Genomic DNA, 10320 nt, shown 5'->3' on the forward strand with positions numbered 1-10320 from the left:
GCGGCGGCTCAGGGGGCGGCGGGGGCCACGCGGAGGCGCAGGGCCACGGGCAGGTGGTCGGAGCGGGCGGCCAGCTGGGTGATGAAGGAGACCCCCGCCGCCTCCTGCCGGGAGCGGGGCCGTCAGGGCGGGCGACGGGGGGGACCCCGCGCCCCACGCGCCCCCCACTCACCGTCCGCAGCGGCGCGGCGCCGGGGTGCGCGCGGTAGAGCACGTAATCCACGCGCCGGCCCTGCCGCTGGCCGGGCGCCGCCGGGTCGGGGTCCCCGCTGGAGAGGATGGGGCCGGCCAGGAACTGCTGGCGCCCCGCCGGCTGCGAGAGCGTCCTGCGAGAGGGGACGCGGTGGCACGGGGACGCGGTGGCATGGGGACGCAGTGGCACGAGGGTGTGGTGGCCCGAGGGCACAGTGACATGGGGACACGGTGGCAGGGGGACATGGTGGCAGGGGGATGCAGTGGCATGGCCATGTGGTGGCATGGGGGGGTGGTGACATGGGGACATGGTGGCATGGAGACACATCAACCTGGGGACATGGTGACACGGGGCCATGGTGGCACAGGGATGTGCTAGCACGGGGACATGGTGGCACAGGGACACCATGCCATGGGGACATGGTGACAGGGGGATGTGGTGGCACAGGGACACCGTGCCATGGGGACATGGTGACAGGGGGATGTGGTGGCACAGGGACACCGTGGCATGGCGACACGGTGGCACGGGGCTGCAGGGCCGTGGTCCGCTCTCCAGGCGGGGTGGCTTGGCTGGAGCGTCCCCCCCCGCCCCCCACCCTGCGTCCCCCTGCCGCGCCCCCCCCCCCCCGCACCACCCCCCCGTGTCCCCCCCGCCGCGTCCCCACGCCGTCACCTCTTCATCTTCTCCGGGGTGGCCACCGGCTCCTCGTAGATCTTCGTGGTGTCGAGCAGGGTGCCTGCGGCCGAGCGGGGCCGGGGCCGGGGACAGGCGGTGAGCGGGGGGGCCGGGGGGCCGGGGAGGGGGCGAGGGCGGGGGGGCCGGGTCCCACCTATGGCCCAGGGCGCGTCCTGCCCGGGCGCGCAGCGGCACGGGTCGCGGTACACCTCGAACAGCCGGTGCCGCTGGTTCAGCGCGTCGCCTGCGGGGAGGGGAGGGGGACGCGTGTCCGGCACGGCTGCCAGGCCCCCCCAAACCCGCCGGCAGCCCCCGCCGTGCCCCACCTGGGGAGCAGTTGTCGAAGTTGAGGTCGCCGCAGACGACGTCGAAGGCCACGGCGTCGCCGCGCTGCTCCTGCTCCTCCCGGAAGAGCTGCAGCCAGCGCAGCCCCAGCGTCAGCTGCGCGTCCCGGATGGCGGCGTCGGCTGCGGCGCGGGGCGCAGAGGGGGACACGGCATCACCGCCGGCCCCGCCGCCGCCGCCACCCCACCCCGACGCGCCGGCGGCGTCCCCCCCCCTCACCTGCGGGCGCCTGCAGGTGGGTGCAGGCGACGTAGCCCACCACGCGCCGGCCCTGCGCCGAGCCCACCAGCACCTGCAGCGGCAGGGACGCGGCGCCCTCAGCCCGGGGGTCCGGCGGCCGCGGGCGGCGGCGAGGGCGCCGGGGGCGCCGCGCTCACCTGCACGACCAGGAAGCCCTTGGCGGCCAGGGCGTCCTCGCGCGCGCCGTTGGGGAAGCCGTAGAAGGCCGCGGCCAGCGGCGGGTAGCGGCTGGCCAGGAAGAGCCCGCTGTCGAGCAGCTTCAGCCGGCCGCCGCGCAGCCCGCGCGCGCCCACCTGGGAGATGACGTGCGGGAAGGCGCCGGCCAGGCGGCGGCGCAGGCAGGCGGCGGCGTTGGCGTCGAAGACCTCCTGCAGGCAGACGATGTCGGCGTCCGCCGGAAAGCGCTCGGACAGCACCGCCACCGCGGGCTCAGCCGCCGCCGCCTCCGCCGCCTCCGCCGCCACGCCGCTGGGAGGCCGCGGCGGGGTGCTGAGGGTCCCGCCGTAGCCCTCGGTCTCGCCGCGCCGCGGCTCCACCAGAACGTCCCGGGCGCCGTTGGGGTCGGGCGGCGCCGGGGCGAGGTGGCGGGCGAGGTATGCGGCGCGCTGCGGCGTGCGGCCCAGGTTGCTGAACTTGGCCAGGCCGCTGGGCAGCAGGCAGACGTTGGCGCTGAGGAAGGTGAAGGTGCGGGGCCGGCGCAGGTCCCACGGCTCGGCTGGCGCCGCGCCCGCCGCGTACTGGTAGGCGAAGGGCCGCCGCGTCGCCTGCGCCGGCAGCCACAGCAGCAGCCCCAGCGCGGCCGGCGGCAGCGAGAGCAGCAGCAGCGCGGCGTACGCCGACCCCGCCAGCGCCTGCCTGAGGCAGCCGCCGCACCGCCCGCACCGCTGCTGCCGCCGCTGCCGCCGCTCCGCCGTGGTCGGCCGCAGGTCGAGGAGGCCGTTGAGGGCCCAGAAGGCGGGGGCCAGCAGCGCCGAGGCCAGGCGGTCCAGGGCCGCCAGCGCCCGGTTGGGGTACGGGGACTCGCGCAGCGGCATGGCGCCGGGCGGCCGGGGAGCCGGGGCGGTGAGGGGCAGCGCGGCGGCCCCCTGCTCCCGCCCGGCAGCGCGCGTCAGACCTGTGGGAGAGAGATGGGGCCGGGGTCGGCGGGGGTGGCGTGGGGGGAGCGGGGGGAGCGGGACCCCCCCACTCTGCCCCGTCCCAGCGGAGCGCCGCCGTGGGAACCTCCCGCGCCGGGCTGGTCCCACGCGTCGCCGGGATCGTCCCACGCGTCCGGGCGCTGCCGGCAGCACCTGCAGCTGGCACAGCTGGAGAGGGACCGTCGCCCCCCCGCCACGTCCCCGCGGGGTCCCCAGGACCCCCAGAGCCGCCCCAAGCCCACGCAGCTGGGGGGCACCGCGGAGCCGGGACCCCCGCCCGCACTGCCCGTCCCTCCGGCGCAGCCCGGTGCCCCCTGCACCAGCCACCCCCGGCGCCAGCCCCTGTCCCCCCGCCGTGACCCCGCGGTTGCTCACCCCGCCGACGCCCACTCACCCCCCCGCCGGAGCACCCTGCCGCCGCCCGTCCCCCGCGCGCCGTGTCAGCGCGGGACGCGACGGAGCCATGGCGAGGTGACCCCTGGCGAGGCCGTGACCGGCCGACCCGGCCCGACGGGTTCGCTGACGCCTCGGTGACCCACAGCCGCGCCGCAGGCCGGGAGCCGGCTCCTCAGCCGGACGCCTCCCGCCGTGCCCTCTCCCGCCGGGGCCGGACCCTTCGGGATCCCTCCGCTGTGGGGCGTGGCTGTGGGGCAGGGCGCCCACCGCGCACCCCGGCTCTGCCCCACGGTGCCGTGGGTGACCCCGCGCGGCCCCGGCTCTGCCCCACGGTGCCATGGGTGACCCCGCGCGGCACGGTCGGCCAGGGGTGACTCAGGCCGGCGCTGCCCGGCGGCGCGAGCGGCCCGACTCCCACGGGAAGGTGATTTCCCGTCACGGGAGCGTGAGTGTGCGGGGAGCGGCACCGCCTGCGCGGCGGCACCGGCGCCGTGCCGGGGTCCCCGCGACCCCCGACCCTCGCCCGGCGCGGTGCTGCCGGGGCCGGCAGCCGCCGCGTGCGCCGACCCCGTGGCGCTGGCGGGGCCGCCGGGCTCTGTCCCGGTAGCCGGGGCGGCCGGCAGTGCCGCGTGGCACGGGCGCAGGCGTCGTTCTGGCAGAGCGTCGGAGGGTGCGCGGCCGAGCCGTCCCGGCCGGCCCTGCCCGCGGTTGGTGACCTTTGGTGGCGGGGCGGCGCGCGGCACCGTGCCCCCGGTGCCATTGGCGCCGCTTCCGTCCCCGCGCCGCCCGCGCTGGCTCCCTGCCCGCGCTGGCTCCTTGCCCGTGCCGGTTCCTGCCTGCGCCATCCCACCACCACCGCCACTGCCCGCGCCGCTCCCCCGGGCTGTGCTGTCTGGCGTCCTCGTGTGCCACCCGCTCACCTCCGCGTCCCGCGGCGCTGGGGGCCATCACCGACGGCACCACCGCTTCCCCCTCCCTGGCAGGGCCGGCGCCGTCGCAGCTCGGGGCGAGTGTTTGCGCTCGGGGGCCACCGCCGCCGGCCTGGGGTCACCGCGGGCGCGGCACGCCGCCGGCGCAGCACCGGCAGCTCGGCAGGTCACAAACATCCGCTCTGCGCCGCGCCGGCTTGTAATTACCTGCGGCCCCGGCCGTGCCCGGCTGCCACCCGCCCCGCGCCGGCCGGCCGCATTCCTGCCGTGGGTGTGTGGCCAACGTCGCCTGCCGCCGCCGGCCCTGGCAACCCCGGCGCCCACCTGGGCGCCCGGCCGTGCCGCGGTGCCGGGCAGCGAGCGCGGCTGCCCAGCTGCTGGCTCTGCACCTTGCCCGCCCGGTGAACTCCCGCGGCCGGATTTCCCGGGGCCGTAACCCCTCGGCTGCTGCGTCTGCTGGCGCGGCTCGCGGGATGCTGCGGGTGCCCGCCCAACCGGCCGGGAAGTGGAGGCGGTGGGCGAGGGCGAGGAGGGGTCGCGGCCGCCGCCGGCACCTCGGGGCTGAGCTGACGTGTCCCAACGTGCCACGGCGTGGGGGGGGAGGCCCCGGCGCAGATGGGGGTGCCGGGGGACCCCCAAACCCCAGACCCCCCCCACCTGCCCCGCCGCCGCCGTCCCGCTCTGCCGGCGCATCCCGCACCCCGGCGAAGGGAAAAGCCCCGGCCGCAGCTCCATCACGCCGGCCGCACGAGGCCGTACGGGGTGGCGTCGCGGTGGCTGCGGCACCTCCGGCGCGATGGCCCGCGCCCGTGGGACGAACCCCCTCCCCATCTCACCTCAGGCGGATCCCCCCACCCACCTGGGTGCTGCGGTGCCCCCCCACCCGAGGGGCGCCGCCCGTGCCGGCGCGGCGCGATGCGGGGCGACACGACGCTGCGCGGCGCGGCAGGTGGTTATCTCTCCGGGGCGAGTTGGCCGTGGCCGCGCTGTTTCCGGCTGCCGCTTCCCCTTCCCGCCGCCGGCAGCCAGCGGCCCCACGGTTCCCCCTCCCCGCACCCCCGGCACCGCCGCCCGGGCCCCTCCGCCCCCTCCCCGCACCACCGCCACCGCCGCGGGGTCCCCGCTCCCCGCGTGCGCCGTCCCCAGCGCCGGCACACCCCGGCACACCCCGGCATGAGGGTCCCAGCCGGCCACGGCGACACCCAGCCGCGCCACGGGGCAGGGGGAACGTCGGCGGCAAACCCCGGGCCGGGGCAGGACGGCACGAGGCTCCCACGCCGCGGCGGCACCTCGGTGCCTCTTCCCGGCTTTCACTTCCACATCCGACCGGCTTCCCCTGCCCGCAACCGAAAGGAAAAGTGCCACCACCCCAGCCGCGGCGTTGCCCCTGCCGCCCCGGCACGGCGGCCTGCCGGCCTGCTGCGCGGCTGCCTGCGTCCCCGCGGCGATGGCGGCACTCGTGGCGTGCGCTGGTGGTGCCGCAGTGGAGGAGGGTGCTGGTGCGGAGCGGGTTTATTGCGCGGCGCGGGCGCCGGCACGGGCGCTCACCAGAGCATGAGGGGCTGCCCGTCCTCCCGCGCCAGCTCTTGCAGGCACTCGAGCAGCACCATGGCGTCCGGCAGCGCCGCCGGCGACACCGTCTCGGCCAGCACCTGGCGCAGGAAGGGCGGGCTGCGGCAGGGCCGGGACTGGGGGTCGGCGCGTTCCGGCAGGATGCCGTAGGTGTTGATGAGGGATTCGGCGAAGGCCGGGTGCACGGTGGGGCTGTAGCCCAGCGCCCGCAGCCGCCCCATCAGGCCGACGTAGCGCAGGGCCGCCGCGGCGCAGCTCTGCTCGTCGAAGCCTCCCGGCGCGGCGCTGAGCGCGGTCTGCGGGGAGAGACGCGGCGGGGTCAGGGCCCCGGCCGCACGGGACCCCCCCGGCCGCGCCGCGCCGGCCTACCGCCATGATCTTCTCGGGGATGTTGGAGACAGTGAAGCCGTAGAGGCGCGGGCGGTCGGGGAAGACCCTGGCCAGGATGCGGCGGTCCAGCTGGAAGGCGATCTCCCCCACCAGCGGCTCCCACGCCAGCGCGCGCTCGTCTGCGGGAGCCCACGGCGCCTGGCGCTCAGCCCCCGCCGCCGCCCCGGGGACCTCTCCCCCAATCCCCCACCGCCCCGGGGCCGCGCCGGGCCCGGCCGCCTCCGCCCGGTGCCGGCATCCCCGCGCCGCGGGCTTTCGGGGGCTCCGTGCGCGTCAGCACGCCGGTCGCGCCGGCGCGGAGGGCGACGGTGCCAGGGCGTCCCCGGCGCAGATGTTGCGCCCCGGCTTTCCCGCGGGATTCCCGGCCGGAGCCGGCGCTTACCGGGCGCGCTGCCGCTCGACAGCGGATGGGAGCCGGGCGGGACGAGGCGCTGGGAGTCCCACAGCTCCGACAGGCGCAGGCGGGAGCCGCTGGGATCCGACGCGGAGACGTCCCGCAGCGGCTCCGGGGGCACCAGGCGGCCGGGCCCAAAGCGGTCAAAGGGGCAGGAGAGGCGGCGGATGCCAGGGTCAGGCCTGCCGTGGGCCGATACTGGGAACGCTGGGAGGAGATGGGATGGGATGGGATGGGATGGGATGGGATGGGGTGGGATGGGATGGGATGGGATGGGGATGGGGATGGGATGGGATGGGATGGGATGGGGATGGGATGGGATGGGATGGGATGGGATGGGATGGGGATGGGATGGATGGGATGGGATGGGATGGGGATGGGATGGGGATGGGGATGGGGATGGGATGGGATGGGGATGGGGATGGGATGGGATGGGATGGGATGGGGTGGGATGGGGTGGGATGGGATGGGATGGGATGGGATGGGATGGGATGGGATGGGATGGGGATGGGATGGGATGGGATGGGATGGGGATGGGATGGGATGGGATGGGGATGGGGTGGGGATGGGATGGGGATGGGATGGGATGGGATGGGATGGGATGGGGATGGGATGGGATGGGATGGGATGGGATGGGGATGGGATGGGGATGGGATGGGGATGGGGATGGGATGGGGTGGGGATGGGATGGGATGGGGATGGGATGGGGATGGGATGGGGTGGGGTGGGGTGGGATGGGGATGGGATGGGATGGGGATGGGATGGGATGGGATGGGGATGGGATGGGGTGGGATGGGGATGGGATGGGATGGGATGGGATGGGATGGGGATGGGATGGGATGGGATGGGATGGGATGGAGATGGGGATGGGGTGGGGATGGGATGGGGATGGGATGGGATGGGATGGGGATGGGATGGGATGGGATGGGGATGGGGATGGGGTGGGATGGGATGGGATGGGATGGGATGGATGGGATGGGATGGGGATGGGATGGGTTGGATGGGATGGATGGGATGGGGATGGGATGGGGATGGGATGGGATGGGATGGGATGGGGATGGGATGGGATGGGATGGGATGGGATGGGATGGGGATGGGATGGGATGGGATGGGATGGATGGGATGGGATGGGGATGGGATGGGATGGGATGGGATGGGTTGGGATGGATGGGAGGGATGGGATGGGATGGGATGGGATGGGGATGGGATGGGATGGGATGGGATGGGGATGGGATGGGATGGGGATGGGATGGGATGGGGATGGGATGGGGATGGGATGGGATGGGGATGGGATGGGATGGGATGGGGTGGGATGGGGATGGGATGGGGTGGGATGGGGTGGGATGGGATGGGATGGGATGGGGATGGGATGGGGTGGGATGGGTGGGGTTGGGATGGGTGGGATGGGGGATGGGATGGGATGGGATGGGTGGGGATGGGTGGGTGGGATGGGATGGTGGGATGGGGTGGGGTTGGGATGGGGATGGGATGGGATGGGATGGATGGGAGGGGATGGGATGGGATGGGATGGGATGGGGATGGGATGGGATGGGATGGGATGGGGGGATGGGATGGGGATGGGATGGGTGGGATGGGATGGGTGGGGATGGGGATGGGGATGGGATGGGGATGGGATGGGATGGGATGGGGATGGGGATGGGATGGGGTGGGATGGGGTGGGATGGGGATGGGATGGGATGGGATGGGATGGGTGGGATGGGGATGGGGATGGGTGGGATGGGGGGGGTTGGGATGGGGATGGGGTGGGGGATGGGATGGGGTGGGATGGGAGGGTGGGGATGGGGGATGGGATGGGATGGGATGGGATGGGTGGGATGGGATGGGTGGGATGGGATGGGGATGGGATGGGTGGGGGATGGGATGGGTGGGGATGGGGTGGGATGGGGTGGGATGGGATGGGATGGGTGGGGATGGGGATGGGATGGGATGGGTGGGATGGGGATGGGGATGGGATGGGGTTGGGTGGGATGGATGGGTGGTGGGTGGGATGGGGTGGGTGGGGTGGGGATGGGATGGGAGGGGTGGGTGGGGATGGGATGGGGTGGGGATGGGGTGGGGTGGGATGGGTGGGGATGGGGATGGGGATGGGATGGGTGGGATGGGATGGGGGATGGGGATGGGATGGGATGGGATGGGGATGGGATGGGGATGGGGAATGGGAATGGGAATGGAATGAATGGTGATGGGATGGGGATGGGTGGGATGGGATGGATGGGATGGGTGGGTGGGGTGGGATGGGATGGGATGGGTGGGGATGGGTTGGGTGGGTGGGGTGGGATGGGTGGGTGGGATGGGATGGGTGGGTTGGGGTTGGGGGGGTGGGGTGGGGATGGGTGGGATGGGTGGGATGGGTTGGGTGGGGTGGGGTTGGGGGTGGGGGTGGGTGGGTGGGGTGGGGTGGGATGGGGTTGGGGTGGGATGGGGTGGGGATGGGATGGGTTGGGTGGGTGGGGTGGGATGGGGTGGGGTGGGGTGGGTGGGGATGGGATGGGTGGGGATGGGATGGGATGGGGTGGGGTGTGGGATGGGGTGGGATGGGGTTGGGATGGGGTGGTGGGTGGGATGGGGATGGGTGGGATGGGTGGGGTGGGATGGGGTGGGGTGGGGTGGGGTGGGTGGGGTTGGGTGGGTGGGTGGGGTGGGTGGGGGTGGGTTGGGGTGGGGTGGTGGGTGGGATGGGTTGGGTGGGGGTTGGTGGGATGGGTGGTGGGGTGGGTGGGTTGGGTGGGGATGGGTGGGTGGGGTTGGGTGGGGTTGGGGGGGTGGGTGGTGGGGATGGGTGGTGGGAGGGGTGGGGGGGTGGGGTGGGTGGTGGGTGGGTGGGGTGGGTGTGGGTGGGATGGGGTGGGTGGGGTGGGATGGGTTGGGTGGGTGGGTGGGATGGGGTGGGTGGGGTGGGTGGGTGGGATGGGGTGGGTGGGGTGGGTGGGTGGGGTGGGTGGGGTGGGGATGGGTGGGGTGGGGTGGGTGGTGTGGGTGGGTTGGGGATGGGTGGGTGGGGTGGGGTGGGGTGGTGGGGGTGGGGTTGGGGTGGGGTGGGGTGGGTGGGGTTGGGGTTGGGTGGGGTTGGGTGGATGGGTGGATGGGGTGGGGTGGGTGGGTGGGTGGGTTGGGGTTGGGGTGGGTGGGGTGGTGGGTGGGTGGGGATGGGGTGGGGTGGGTGGGGTGGGTGGGGTGGGTGGGATGGGGTTGGGTTGGGGTGGGGTGGGGATGGGTGGGGATGGGGTGGGGTTGGGTGGGGTGGGGGTTGGTGGGTGGGGTGGGGTGGGTGGGGGGGTGGGTGGGGTGGGTTGGGGTGGGGTGGGTGGGTGGGATGGGGTGGTTGGGTGGGGTGGGGTGGGTGGGTGGGTTGGGTGGGGTGGGTGGGGTGGTGGGTGGGGTGGGTGGGGTGGGTGGGTGGGTGGGGATGGGGTGGTGGGTGGGTGGGGGATGGGGTGGGATGGTGGGTGGGTTGGGGTGGGTGGGTGGGATGGGATGGGATGGGTGGGTGGGGATGGTGGTGGGGATGGGGATGGGATGGGGTGGGGATGGGATGGGTGGGTGGGTGGGTTGGGTTGGGGGTGGGGTGGGTGGGGTGGGATGGGTGGGATGGGGGATGGGATGGGTGGGATGGATGGGTGGGGTGGGATGGGGATGGGATGGGTGTGGGGATGGGTGGGTGGATGGGGATGGGATGGGATGGGTGGGGTGGGTGGGTGGGATGGTGGGTGGGTGGGGTGGGATGGGGTGGGTGGGATGGGGATGGGTGGGGTGGGATGGGGATGGGTGGGGATGTGGATGGGTGGGATGGGTGATGGGGATGGGGTGGGGATGGGTTGGGTGGGATGGGATGGGGATGGGTGGGGGTGGGATGGGATGGGTGGGGTTGGGGATGGGATGGGGTGGGATGGGGTGGGATGGGTGGGGATGGGGATGGGATGGGGTGGATGGGATGGGATGGGTGGGATGGGATGGGGATGGGATGGGGATGGGATGGGGATGGGATGGTGGTGGAGGATGGGATGGAGATGGGATGGGATGGGATGGGAA

At 74.1% G+C, this 10320-nt stretch overlaps 2 protein-coding genes across 3 annotated transcripts; both read right to left on the reverse strand.

Moving 5' to 3' along the window:
- Window positions 1–8: 8 nt before the first annotated feature.
- LOC147596113 (sphingomyelin phosphodiesterase 5-like) lies at window positions 9–4863 on the reverse strand. 2 transcript variants are annotated; one of them, XM_086771658.1, is made up of 8 exons: window positions 4774–4863; window positions 1591–2567; window positions 1433–1505; window positions 1195–1335; window positions 1023–1112; window positions 866–929; window positions 173–326; window positions 9–104 (listed from the first exon to the last, which is right to left on the reverse strand). In XM_086771658.1, exons 2-8 carry the CDS (start codon window positions 2485–2487, stop codon window positions 9–11), a joined length of 1515 nt encoding a protein of 504 aa, XP_086627784.1. In that variant the 5' UTR covers window positions 2488–2567; window positions 4774–4863. The 2 variants fall into 2 exon arrangements, with proteins under 2 accessions (XP_086627784.1, XP_086627783.1); XM_086771657.1 differs by lacking the exon at window positions 4774–4863 and adding an exon at window positions 3906–4128.
- A 589-nt stretch (window positions 4864–5452) lies between these two features.
- On the reverse strand, window positions 5453–6481 carry SPATC1 (spermatogenesis and centriole associated 1; the record flags this gene model as incomplete). The annotated part of the gene is made up of 3 exons (XM_086771659.1): window positions 5453–5782; window positions 5856–5995; window positions 6259–6481. Coding segments are annotated over 3 exons (687 nt in total), but the record flags the coding sequence as incomplete, so codon positions are not given.
- Between the last annotated feature and the right edge of the window lie 3839 nt (window positions 6482–10320).

This window comes from Chlamydotis macqueenii, unplaced genomic scaffold, assembly GCF_036417535.1.
Source record: "Chlamydotis macqueenii isolate bChlMac1 unplaced genomic scaffold, bChlMac1.mat HAP1_SCAFFOLD_152, whole genome shotgun sequence".
In the NCBI taxonomy this organism is placed as follows: domain Eukaryota; kingdom Metazoa; phylum Chordata; class Aves; order Otidiformes; family Otididae; genus Chlamydotis; species Chlamydotis macqueenii.

Coding starts and splice junctions, on each gene's coding strand:
- LOC147596113 (XM_086771657.1), bottom strand. CDS start 3,933: ATGGCCCCCAGCGCCGCGGGACGCGGAG. Junction 2,568..3,905: donor CAGCGCCGCGGGACGCGGAG/GTGAGCGGGTGG, acceptor TCTCTCCCACAG/GTCTGACGCGCGCTGCCGGG. Junction 1,113..1,194: donor CTTCGACAACTGCTCCCCAG/GTGGGGCACGGC, acceptor CCCTCCCCGCAG/GCGACGCGCTGAACCAGCGG.